The sequence below is a fragment of the Nicotiana tomentosiformis genome, chromosome 3 (genome assembly GCF_000390325.3).
Source record: "Nicotiana tomentosiformis chromosome 3, ASM39032v3, whole genome shotgun sequence".
NCBI lineage: Eukaryota > Viridiplantae > Streptophyta > Magnoliopsida > Solanales > Solanaceae > Nicotiana > Nicotiana tomentosiformis.
The window spans coordinates 1,438,290-1,452,544 of NC_090814.1; the positions used below are offsets into that span (position 1 = coordinate 1,438,290).

The 14,255-nt window shown below is 40.7% G+C and overlaps 1 protein-coding gene across 1 annotated transcript; it reads left to right on the forward strand.

Moving 5' to 3' along the window:
- Positions 1 to 9,734: 9,734 nt before the first annotated feature.
- Positions 9,735 to 13,057, forward strand: LOC138906940 (uncharacterized). Its single transcript, XM_070196603.1, has 3 exons — positions 9,735 to 11,714; positions 11,911 to 12,095; positions 12,718 to 13,057. Exons 1-3 carry the CDS (start codon positions 9,735 to 9,737, stop codon positions 13,055 to 13,057), a joined length of 2,505 nt encoding a protein of 834 aa, XP_070052704.1.
- The last annotated feature ends 1,198 nt before the right edge of the window (positions 13,058 to 14,255 follow it).

The window sequence follows — 14,255 nt, forward strand, 5'->3', positions numbered from 1 at the left end:
ACCACAACCCACACAATCCGAGCACCAATAAGCAACAACCCAAATGTACTCAATCATGGAAAATGACTCAAATGAGAGAACCATCCCGCAAGTTCAACAAGTACCACCACAACCGCAATGCTACAAACCCATCTTACATAGTAGAACCAAGACAAATGAATCTAACACAAAGGATTATATCCCGACATAACCCAGCTTCAATGCGTGACCCCATCCAAACACGGGTCCATATGAAATACCTCATTCCACCATGCTCAAAATCAACAACTACACGCAATTCGACATCAAATACACGAAGTGTATGACCATAACCATAGAGAAGCAAATAGCACAATATTCCACAGTCCGGAGAAAACATAGCCAAGGCGCAATCAACCATTCGATACCCCAATAACCATCTCGCTCAGATCCCACTACAAGACCCAAACAGAACCACACCATATGTGCTTATAACCAACAAATCACAACCCCTCGTAGAATAGAGGAGTAACACATAGATCATATCAGAACACGAATAAGCTCAAATCTAATCGAATAGCACATCTCCCAACAATAGCAATACGGAGTTGACCAATTCGACTCGGTGTAGAATACACATCCTCGTTGGGCCTACCAATGGGCCCCTATCAACTCTGGTCATCCACAAATAGATAAATAATCCTCCGAAAGTCCAAAATGACCTAACCATAACATATACTACCATCTGTCTAGCTTAGCCACATCTTTATAGTCCATAACCACGAAACAATCTGCTTCTGAGAACTCCCAGTCTCCAAATCCATGGAACACACGAATCACCATATCTGATCCCAACTCCACCGCCCGAATGTCTAACACATCTATCATACACGATCATCTCACGAGGAATATTTCTATAATTCTTCCATGCTACATAGCAAAATCTGAATATCAGCAGTCGATTATCTAGGCGAGTACCGCAATACCAATGAAGCATCCGTAAGTCAACACTCAGTGCACCTTCTGAAATGTACACTCTCCTAAAGCAATACCAAGTATTAATATCATTCATCTAGTCATTTGAAATCGTCCATGTTGTTTAAGAATTCATGACCTTCCCTTCAAAACTGAAGCGTGACCTTTTACATGCAATCTCAATCCTACACAACACATCGCATCTATCATGCCACTATATGAAAAGTACGAGAATCTCATAATCAACTCCGAGTCACCAAGAATACATTGTCAATTAGCCAAGAACCCTCCATTTGATCTCATCCACGAGAAAATCACAAGATGCAACATGCTCCCCACGCCAACAGGAAATATACACCTCGAACCGTGGTAGAAACCATTGAGAACACTTTGAAATCCATTTGCACATAACCAAGCCATCAGAACTGAATATCTCTAACTCAACCAAGCCGTGCAGGTCGCCAAACCTAAGAGTATTGACACCAAAACATCTGTAGAGCCTCACCATAATGTAAGTACCCAAAAAACCAATCATATCCATTACCATGCTGATCCAAGCTACTACTAAGCTATCCCATTTCTCCGTGTTCCTTCTGAATTGCCCTCAAGCTAAACCTTCTCCTTGTTAGAAAACCGTGATCCTCACGCAAAGCTTATCACAAGAGATCCTAGCATGCAACCGTACTGCCCTAAGGCCCATAAGCCGCTGTATTCGCTCTCAAGCATCCAAAAGTATCACAACCGAGACACCCACTCTGAAGAGACCTTCTATGAATCCAAAATCGTTTCCTTCACCCTCATGATGCTGAAATGTAGAACCCATAATGATATAGAAATGCCACAAGTCTCGATACCATTCAACTTAAATCTTAGATTCTAGCCATATACAAATCCACAAAATTCTCAATTGCTATATATAAACCTTGAATCCATTAGAACCTTCTCGAGAGTCATCCACTCTGCTCAAATCTCAATTGCACTGCCCAAACGGGCTGAACGACATGTGCCCCATTAGCATACCAACACCGAAATAAGTAACCTCGCCTTAATGCAATAGAGCAAAGTCCTATTCTATGCGCACTACATCTTCTACAATGACAACTCAATCATTCCATGATCCCCATATACCCATAAAGTGTGACATAACCGCATCTAGAAATTCCTTTACTCGAGTCATCCTCGATCTCAACCTCCGCAAGTCACATCTGATTCACAAGTATGCCTCAAACCGAAACTAGCACAACACATAACCATGCAATCAAATCGGTGATAGCAGACTCCCCCACTTGGCTCAAAGCCATGGAATAAAACATGTGATAACTCATAATACCCATACTCTATTACTGCCATAATCCCGCACCGAATTTCAACTCAATCCTTCATAAGCTCATGTCATACAAACCATCTAATACCTCAAATAATCTATAAATCTGGCATTTATCCTCGTGACGGTCAGGTCAACTATTACAACCGATCCAAACTCAAATTGCACAAGTATAACCGACTGGTAGAAAAGAAAGCCTCCACCCAACATCATAATTATCACACATCCGTAGATTACCCCGCAAGTTATAACCCACTTGCTTAGCCTCAGACTAACATCTCTCTATACCCTTTCACAACAACTACTATGCAATCACTTAATCTCCATGAGTCTGAACTCACAACAAGACATGAAAATCTACTTCGTTCCACCCTTAAACAACATGAAAAATCTTTCAACACACTCATAACTCGAGACTATATGTCATATCAAGACAACAATCTAGCACCCAATAGTCCTTTTTACATCTCAAGCAAACTATTCTTGCCACAATCAAACCATTTGGACACATCCTGCAGTAACATCATACTCATCATATAACCATCCAACCACTCATCGAGTCATAAATTCCACTCATAGGGACGTTACCGAACATATAAGTCCTAAAAGCGCGTGCTCACACAGCCGAACACCCCATGCTTAAGCTACGGTCAAATTACGGCCTCAAGTCCTCCATACTGACCCATCATCAGCACGGAAATCATATCTCGCACCTCATCCATGGAATCACAAGCCGTCGATGCACAACTGATACCGAGCGCTCACATGCACATATGAATGCGTGGAAGGAATTCAAAGAGTTACGCTTCAAGCTGAATCAATATCACACGATAAGGAAAGAAAGATGGGAAGTTTATCCTAAATGCTCTGTAGCCTCCCCAAGATAGGTATGGATGACATCATACCGATCCGCAAGACTCTACTAGGCACTTACTCATAACTTGTAGAACCTATGAACCTAGAGCTCTGATACCAACTTGTCACGACCCAAAATCCACACCGTCGTGATGGCACCTAACCCAACCTGCTAGGTAAGCCAATTAACAAAATAACATAATATAGTAACACTAACGTGAATCAAAGATGAGATAACTAAATTTTTATACAACTCCTCAAGGACTGGTGGTACAAATCATGAGCTTCTAAGATTTAGAATTTATAAAGCTGGTATGAAATAAAGTACATCATCTGTTTGAACTATACATAAACAGATTAATATTCTAAAGCTACCAAGATCAAGAGGCAACTATGACCGAAATGCAGGTACATCTTCAGATCCAGCTCCCGCCGTACGCAGCTACATTAACATCCAACATTTGCATGCAAGGTGCAGAAGTGTAGTATGAGTACAACCGACCCCATGTACTCAATAAGTAACAAACATAACCTTAGGTTGAAAGTAGTGACGAGCTGGGACAAGGGTCAGAGTCCAACTCCAATAACCAGCAACAGTCATAACAATAATAATAAAATGGTACATGAAAATAACTCAGAGGTAAGATGCTCAACTCGTTCACAATTATGGAAATTTAGGCATGCTTTTCAAGTATAACAGTAAATCCCAAAACTTTCTCCGAAAACACCAAAAGCATTTGAATAAGTTTGAAAACTGTGATTTTTTCTAAAAACCTTTCAACAATAAACAAGATGTTTCATTTTCAGATAGCATGAAGAAAATACATCTCTATGCCTACATGTCATTAAATAGGTGAAATCATGAATGTCACCAAAATCGGGTAGCATGAGGAAATCCATATATAAGCCCGTATCTCAAGTACGCATGGCAAATGCAATGCATCTTAATGATGAACTCATGTACTCACACTCTCAGAGTGCTGAATCTCATTGTCTTGTATTTTCACACATCATGCTCAATACTCAGCACACTCAGTCACTCGATACTATACAGGGCAGATCCAACCCAAATATAAATGACAACTCGCGCACAGTCACTCACCACTGTATATATCCAGTCTAGACCAGGGAAGATCCATCCTAAATATATATATGTAATAACTGACATTTAGTCACTCAGTACTGTATAGGGCCAATCCAGCCTAGGGAAGATCCACCCCTCAATATAAATAATTAGGCAAGATCCATGTCCAGGGAAGATCCATCCCTCAATATAATATCAACTGCGCTCACTGTGGGTGTGATGACTCCGGAGGGGCTCCTTCTGCCCAAGCACTATAATGAGACAAATCCAGGCATAAATCAATAAAATATACTGCGGCGTGCATCCCGATCCCATAAACATCACTCACTATCAGGCCCTCGACCTCACTCAGTCATAAATCTCTCTAGTCTCTCGAGCTCACAATGTCATGAAATTAGCCCAAAATGATGATATGATGTATCAATAAATAGCAAAAGACTGAGATCTGATATGCAATAAATGAACATGACTGAGTACCAAATTACAATTTAAACATATAATTCGCTAGCAGAAATGACCTCAGTGGGTCCCAATAATACCAGCATTTGCCTAAGCATGATTTCTAACATGAGTCACGGTTCAGTTTCTCTACGCATGGAAAATACAAGTTAATTGACTACACAGCTCTACGGAATCGACCGAGTCTTAATTTCTACGGTGCACGCCCGTAACCTAGCATGTGCATCACCTCTAAACAAAATCACATAAGACGTATAATCAGGGTTCATACTCCCATCTCCAAGTATAGAAGTATTACTTACTTCGGACAAGCCAAATCCAATACCGAGCAAGCCAAGCGATTCTCCAAAAATGCCATCCCACGCGTACCGACCTCCGAACGGCTCGAAACTAGCAAAAGCAACTCAAATACATCAAATAGAGTCTAAGGAAACAATTCCAATTGATAGAGGTCGAATCTTTACTCAAAAGCCCAAAATCAATTAAAAATAAAACTCGGCCCCGCACCTCGGAACTCGACGAAACTTATAAAATCTGATAACCCATTCAATCACGAGTCCAACCATACTAGTTTCACTCAAATACGACTCCGAATCGACATTCAAATCTAAAAAATTCATTTTATTATACTATAGACAATTCCTCCGATTTCTCTTTAAAAATCAATAATCCAATGCCAAAAACGAAGATTAATTTATGAAATATAATCACAAGTAAGTCAAGAATACTTACCCAAAGTCGTGTGGAAAGATTTCTCTCCAAAGTCGACCAAACCGAGCTCCAAAATTCAAAAATGTGAATAAAATGACCAAAACATCAATTATAGCTTCTGCCCTGGTTTGTTCGCACCTGCGATCCTACTAGCCGCTTTTGCGGCGTCGCATTTGCGACTGGAACCTCGCATCTGCGGAGTCCACTGCCCAGCTGCCCACTCCGCTTCTGTGATGGGCTGCTCGCTTCTGCGGAGTCGCTTCTGCGACCAAGCTTCCACTGAAGCGGTTGCACCAGCAACCCAAAAAATTTCAGCAGCTTCAACAAGGCTTTAATCGATCCGAACCCCGTCCGAAATTTAACCGAGCCACTCGGGACCTTATCTGAATATACAAATATGTCCCGTAACATAACACGGACTTACTCGAGGTCTCAAATTATATCAAACAACATCAAAATGATGAATCACACCTCAATTCAAACTTGAATGAACTTTGAACTTCTAAAACTCGCGCCGAAACATATCAAATCAACTCGGAAAAAACTCAAATTTTTCACACAAGTCCCAAATGATATAACGAAGCTATTCCAATTCCGAGAACCATAATACGAGTCCGATATCCACAAAGTCAACTCCCGGTCAAACTTATGAACTTTCCAAACCTTCAAATTTTTAACTTTCGCCAATTAGCGCCGACACCTTCTAAAAATATCCCAATGCAAATTCGGGCATACGCCCGAGTCCAAAATCACCATATGAACCTAACGGAACCATAAAATCTCCAATCTGAGGTCAAACACCAAAATATCGAACTTGATTAACTCTTCCAACTTAAAACTTAAATCATGAAATTCATTCTTCCAAATCGATTCCGATTAACCTGAAAATCAAAACCGACGATTCACACAAGTTATAATATATCATAAGGAGCTACTCATGCCCTCAAACTACTGAGCAAAGTACAAATGCTCAAAATGACCGGTCGGGTTGTTACACCCAAGAACTTGAGTTAGAGAGAGTTTATGACACTTATTGAGTACCGTCGTGGTTTACTCAGCCCTCAGGGGCCCTCTCCAGGGTCCCACTTACTTTACATATTTTTAGGATGAGACATGATACGCTAGTGGATGGGGCTAGGATGACTATCTTTTCGAGGCATATAGCAACGCACCACTTCTATTCCGTGGTAGCCTTCATGTTGATCTTACTTAATTTTGATTGGGTTCATCCCAAGTATTTATTTCATCCTTGTGTCTTAGAGATTCCATAGACAATTTTTATTCTTTTGGAGTTGTAATCGATAGTTATTCATATAACACGCATGAAAGAAATATTGTTATTCTTTCGTACATTTCAACTATAAAAAATGATGGATTTAAAGATTTTGTTTCATATATGGTGTAGGCATATAAATTTTATTAAAATTAAAATTATAAAATAATTTGGACTATATTTTAAATTCAAGATATATTGGTCCAAATAAATATTATGGGCTAATATAATTGAATTAAATATATAAATCCAATATATATAGATTAAATAAATAAGTCTTAATTCATTGGGCTAGTCCATTTAGTTGGGCTACAAATGATGAGCCGACTTCATTAAGCCCAATATGCCATCTTCCTAGAGACCTAGTTTGGTGCCACGTGTGAAATGACATGGCACGCTAAGTCAAACAGAAGAGCCAATGTGATCATGCCATGTGTCAAAATGACATGGCATGCCAATTCAAACTAAAAGGCCAATAAAACCGTGCCACTTGTGCAAGTGACATGTTCTGGCCAATCAAATGTGGCCTTGTCACTCTTCAATCTAATTGGTCGGAAAGAGTTTGTTCTTATCATAACTCTTCCCTCCCACAACTATAAATAGGGGTCGTTATAACCCAAAAAAGGGACCAGAAGTTATAACAAGAAGCAAGAAAGAGCTCGTGGATCAAACGCTGCAAATTCCTCCACAAGTTCAAGTTCAAGCAATCAAGTTCAAGCTCAAGAATGAAGAACAAATCAAGTTCAAGCTCAAGAACAAAGAACAAATAAAGTTCAGGTTCAAGCAAACAAGCTCAAGCTCAAGAACGAATCACAAATCAAGACTCAAGGAGTACGAGTTCAAATCAAAGTTCGTGCCAGTTGAATTCAAGATCATCGTTCGTGGCAACAAATATAGATTCAAGATCAAGCTCAAAAGCCCTTGAATTTATATACTATTGAAAAGAAGAATCAAAGGATTCATAGAGATTATACACTCAAATTACTCGAAATCAAATACTACGATTGTTGCAATATTTTCGTTCTCGATTATTTTCCTGATGCAAATTTATTGTCTACAAATTCTGGCACGCCCAGTGGGACAATCTCTACCTCTCATCTCAACTTTTCAATCACCAAAGTTCAAGAACATTGAAATGGCTTCAAAGAAAATCAACTCTAGTTCAACTTCCACCAAGGCTGCTAATTCCATGTTCTATGCTGATGTGGAAAGCATCCTCGATGTTACCTTTGGAAGCTTTGGACTAGTTACGAGAAGCAAAGCAAGCTCATTAGGACAACAAGCACCCCAAGTGTCGTCCGCATCAACCCCTATTTTCGGATCTTCACCCTCAAAGGAGCAAGATCTTCCACAAACGCACCCGAAGGAGGAAGCGATGTTGATGAAAAGATCAAGAAAATTCTTATTCTGCTTGACCTCTCCGGATCCAAGAACTCTGATGTGAAGGAAGATGATGATGCTTCAAGTGATGGATCCTCTCCACTTACACCGCATAGTGTGAGCCAATCAAGGATCAATCCGTGTGACCATCCATGCTACTCTCCATCATCCACAACAATCATGTAAGCCATGGTGACAAACACTTCATTTGTGGAGGAGCAGTTGGCAAAGTTGACGGAAGCAATCGATGGCTTGACCAAGTGCATGCAAAATCAAGATGCTAGAATTGACAAGTTAACAGATAGGGTGGGAATCTTGATAGAAGAAGAATCTACCCGTGCACCTGTCAAGCTCCCAAAGGTTCCAGAGAGTAATTCTCCCCCAAGACAAGTAGTATCCGCTAAGGCTATCCATGTCTCATATGAAAGGATAATTCCAATCGATCAACTGAAGAAGTTCATTGAAGGAACTATTAAAAGCAAGTACGAAGTTGTTACCAAGTCCTCTCTTACATACGTAAAGCCATATACTGCGAGGATCGATATGTTAAAAATGCCTGCTGGCTATCAACCTCCAAAGTTTCAAAAGTTTGACGGAAAAGGCAACCCAAAGCAACATGTGGCACACTTTGTTGAGATATGCAACAACACTGGGACTTATGGAGATTACCTCATCAAGCAGTTCATCCGCTCGCTAAAGGTAAATGCTTTTGATTGGTATACAGACCTCGAGATGGGATCTATTGATAGCTGGGATCAACTAGAGCAAGAGTTCCTCAATCGCTTTTATAGCACAAGTCGCACTATGAGCATGGTGGAACTTACATATACTCGTCAACGGAAATGTGAACCAGTTATTGACTTTATCAATTGTTGGAGGAATGCAAGCCTCAACTGCAAAGACAAGCTTAGTGAAGCTTTTGGCATTGAGATGTGCATCCAAGGCATGCATTTGGGACTCCGCTATATCTTGCAAGGTATCAAGCCTAGCACATTTAAAGAACTTGCGACTCGTGCCCATGACATGGAGTTAAGCATGGCCTCCACTGGAAACGAAAGACTGCCTATCTATGAGCCTCGCAAAGGGAACGACAAGCAAGAAGTTAGGAAATGGAGCAAGTTTGCACCTAAGTCTGAAAACAAAGAAGCTATGAATGTCAACACATCACCAGTGAAGTTCACAACGAATGTAAGCAAGAAGCAGAGTACGAAATCCACATTTTTTCAAGATAAACCAAGTGGAAAGTTGACTCTAAAAGAAATGCAAGAGAAGGAGTACCCATTTCTAGATTCTGATGTGCCAGCAATTTTTGAAGAACTCCTCGAGTTAAATCTCATTGAGCTTCCGGAGATGAAGCGGCCAAATGAAACTGGTAAAACAAATGACCCAAATTACTATAAATACCATTGACTTGTGAGTCACCCTCTAGAGAAGTGCTTTGTATTCAAAGACAAAGTTATGGACTTGGTTTGTGAAAAGAAGATCGTGCTTGCAGATGAGAAAGCAAGCACAAACCAAGTCTCTATCACCTTTGGCTCATTCAGTCTAGATGAATTATGTAGTTTTAGAGAAAATAAAAATGAAGAATCACTGGAGAACAACAAAGTTGAAGTTGATCAACCTGATGATGATGAAGGTTGGACGTTGGTGACTCGTCTTAGGCCCACAAAAGGAGCCCACGAAAAGAATCAATAGAACAACCAACAAAGAAAATGATGGTAAAAAGATCAAGGAGATGGAGTCCAGTTAAGCATTTGAAGAAAGCAAAAGTGGAGGTGCGCCATCCTCAAAAGCCACGACATCTAGTGACCTTGGAGGAATTCTTACCAAGTTGGTTCCGAACGAAGGTTTCCCATGAGGGTATTGATGCCTCTTGTTGCCATACTGACAAAGGGGAAGAAAAGAGTGAGGACCTACCATCGACACCATCCTCAAGAAAGCTCGCCGAGTCCATTCCTCAAGAAGTTAATGCTTGTGAGGAAAAAGTTACATTCACAAATGACGATCTTCTACTAGGTGACACTCCCCATAACCACCCGTTGTACCTGGTTGGCTATATGCTTGATGAAAGGGTAAATAGAATTTTGGTTGATGGAGGATCCTCAATGAACATCTTGCCAATTCGCACTGTGAAAGAACTTAGTATTCCCATGAACGAAGTCTCGGAAAGTTGTGTGATGATTCAAGGATTCAACCAAGGGGGGCAAAGAGCCATATATGCTATCAGGATGGGGATCACCATTGAAGATATGCAATCAAGTGCATGGCTGTATGTGATCGATGCAAAGACTTTATACAACGTCTTACTTGGAAGGCCTTGGATATATGAGAATAAAGTAGTTCCATCTACCTACCATCAATGTTTAAAATACTACAAGGGTGAAGTCGAGAAGAAGATAGTCACTGATGATGAGCCATTCACCGAGGCTGAGTCACACTTTACCGATGCAAAATTCTACTTAAAGAACCGCATTGTGAAGGATCTAACAACTGATGATGTCATGAAAATCAAGAATGACGAGCCCACAACTAAAAGAGCTGAGGTGACTGCTAGTAGAGCCAAAGATATTGTTAAAGAGGTGCAACCTAACTCAAACAAATCGTATAGAGGGGATATTGCGTCTTATGGCAAGAAAGTAACTCCTGCGCTCCAATATATCCCTAAAAGAAAGAAAGATGAAGGTGAATCATCTAATATCCAAACTAACATGCTAAAGGAGTTAACTCTTCCGATAAAACAAATTGAGGCAGTAAAGTTTTCCTCAAAGCCACTTGCAGGGTTTGTGGCCCAAAATCGTTTGCAGAATGTGGCATTCCCTACAAATAGAACAAATGAAGGTTTTGATCCTAACGCGTACAGGCTATTTGCAAAAGCTGGATACATATCCAATGAGCCGTCAAAGTTAGAGAAGATCCCATCAGAGGCTGCGACGAGGAAACCACGTGAAGGCTTGGGATACAAGCAACCGTCACCAGTGCTCATATCCATAAGAAGGCCGAGCAGCAATTATATCACCGTAGAAGATGAATCTGCCGCTTCTAACAAGCCTTCTATCTTTGATCAACTTGGAAAATCAACTGTGAGGACTTCCGTGTTTGAGAGATTGGGTCCAATAAAGAAAGAGAATAAGTTCCAGAGAAATTATCGAAATACAAGAACACCCGCCTCACCCAAAATTCAGAAAATCTCTAAGGATTTCCAAAGTCTGGTTCCTTCTAGAATAAGGCGACAAACAAAAGTCATGGTTACGTGTAATGAGGTACTAAAGGTGAAGCCATACACTGTGGTCTACACTAAAGAACGTGATGAAGACGAAGAAAGTGTGGGTTCTTCATATCATGTCACGGCACAAGGCGAGCACGGTGTTTCATCTCTAATGGAGGATGCCGAGAAATTGGAGGATGTTTCACCGTGTTATCACATATCCTTCAATGATGGGAACCCTCAAGAAGATGAAGATATGAAAGATGCTCCCCAGGAACTTGAAGAAGAGGTGAAGGCAACGATTAATGCCTTAAAAGAAGTTAACCTTGGCATAGATGAAGAACCAAGGCCCACATACCTAAGTGCTTTACTAGCAATCGATGAAGAAATCACTTATATCGAGTTACTCAAGGAATTCAAGGATGTATTTGCTTGGAGTTACAAAGAGATGCCCGGCTTGGACCCTAAAGTAGCAGTTCATCACCTTGCAGTCAAGAATGGCGCTCGTCCTGTTAAGCAAGCCCAAAGGCGCTTTAGGCCGGACTTGGTTCCCTTGATCGAAAGTGAAGTTAACAAACTCATTAAAGCTGGCTTTATTCGCGAAGTTAAATACCCAACATGGGTCTCAAGTATTGTCCCTGTAAGGAAGAAGAATGGCCAGATTCGGGTGTGCGTTTACTTCATAGATCTCAACAATGCGTGTCAAAGATGAATTCCCACTTCCTATTCCAGAGCTGATGATCGATGCTGCTACTGGGTACGAGGCAATGTCATTTATGGACGGTTCATCTGGCTATAACCAAATTCGAATGGCGCCAAAAGATGAAGAGCTTACTACATTCCGTACCCCAAGGGTATTTATTACTATAAGGTAATGCCTTTTGGCTTGAAGAACGATGGTGCTACTTACCAAAGGGCTATGCAGAATATTTTTGATGATCTTCTCCACAAGAATGTCGAATGCTATGTTGACGACTTGGTGGTAAAATCAAGAGAGAAGAGCGACCACTTGAAAGACTTGAGAATGGTGTTTGAGTTGCTCTGAAGGTACCAACTTAGGATGAATCCATTGAAATGTTCCTTTGGAGTTACTTCTGGAAAGTTCCTTGGTTTCATTGTCCGACATCGAAGGATCGAAATTGATCAAGCCGAGGTGGATGCCATTTTGAAGATGCCCGAGCGTCGCGATATTCATGAATTGAAAAGTCTGCAAGAAAATCTAGCATACCTTAGGAGATTCCTCTCCAACCTAGCTAGGAGGTGCCAACCATTCAGTCGCCTCATGAAGAAAGGCGTTCCTTTTAAGAGGGACCAATCTTGTATCAATGCCTTTGAAAACATCAAAACTTACTTGATGAAGCTTCCGATTTTGGCACCCATATACCTGGAAAGTCGTTGATACTATATATTTCAGCATAAGAAAGGTCTGTTGGAGCACTGTTGGCCCACGAAAATAGTGAGGGGAAATAAAACTCTCTTTACTACTTGAGCAGGATGATGACACCAAACGAGCTGAATTATTCGCCAATTGAAAAGTTGTGTTTAGCGCTAGTCTTCTCAATTCAAAAGTTGAAGCACTACTTTCAAGCTCACGTTGTTCGTCTTGTTTCTAAAGCGAATCCCATTAAGTTCGTGATGTCAAAACCTGTTTTTAGTGATCGACTAGCGAGATGGTACCTCCAATTTCAACAATTTGAGATTTTGTACATCCCTCAAAAGGCTGTAAAAGGACATGCATTGGCATACTTCTTGGCAGTTCATCCGATACCTGATGACTGGGAGCTAACTGACGAACTACCTGATAAAGAGGTTGTTGATGTTCAACTTCCATGAAAGATGTTCTTTGATGGTGTTGCGCATCGTGGAAGAGCTGCTGCTGGCGTAGTATTTGTCACCTCTCAAGGCGAAGTTCTGCCCTACTCTTTTACGTTGACAAAACTTTATTCCAACAATGTTGCTGAGTATCAAGTATTAATACTTGGTCTTAAAATGGCTGTGATATGAAGCAGTTGCAATTGCAAGTCTTTGGTGACTCCCAATTAGTGGTCAATCAACTTTTAGGTAGTTACAAGGTCAAGAAACTTGAACTATGCCCTTATTATAATTATGCTAAGAAATTAATGGGATGGATTGGTGATGTGATTATTCAACATGTGCCTAGGAAAGAAAATAAGAAGGCTGATGCTTTAGCTGCCCTAGCTTTATCGCTAACCCTGCTTAATCAAGCGCAAGTTACTATCTGCGAAAAATGGGTAGTACCGCAGCTAAATGAGGGTGAAAGTGAAGAAAATGAACTTGAGCATCTTGTGGCCATTTCTGAAGTTGAGAAGGAAGAATGGAGACAACCCATCATTAACTACCTAAGTTGTGGGATACTTCCAAAAAATCCGAGGAGAAGGACTGAAATTCGTCGTCATGCAACTCGCTTCCTTTACTACAAAGATACTCTATACAAAAGGTCATTCGAGGGAGTACTAATGTGATGCTTAGGGAAAGATGAAGCACTCCAAGCTTTGCAAGAAGCACATTCTGGGGTTTGTAGGTCACACCAATATGGACCAAAGCTCCACTTTCATATAAAAAGGATGGGATATTATTGTCCAACGATGGTAAAAGATTGATTGGACTACGCTCGGAGATACAAGGCTTGCCAATTCCAAGCGAATTTTATTCATCAGCCTCCTGAAGTTTTGCACCCGAATGTTGCATCCTGGCCATTTGACGCTTGGGGATTAGATGTTGTTGGACCATTGCCAAAATCCTCTGGTGGACACCTATACATCTTGGCTGCAACTGATTACTTCTCAAAATAGGCTGAAGTTGTGGCTCTTAAGGAAGTAAAGAAGGAAAATGTTGCAAGTTTCATTCGAGTAAACATAATCTATCGCTTTGGCATTCCTCATTACATAATAATGGATAATGGCAAGCCATTTGACAATAGGTTGATAAATAAGATTTGTGATCTCTTTGGCTTCAAGCAACGTAACTCTTCTATGTACAATGCTGCCGCCAATGGTCTAGCTATGGTATT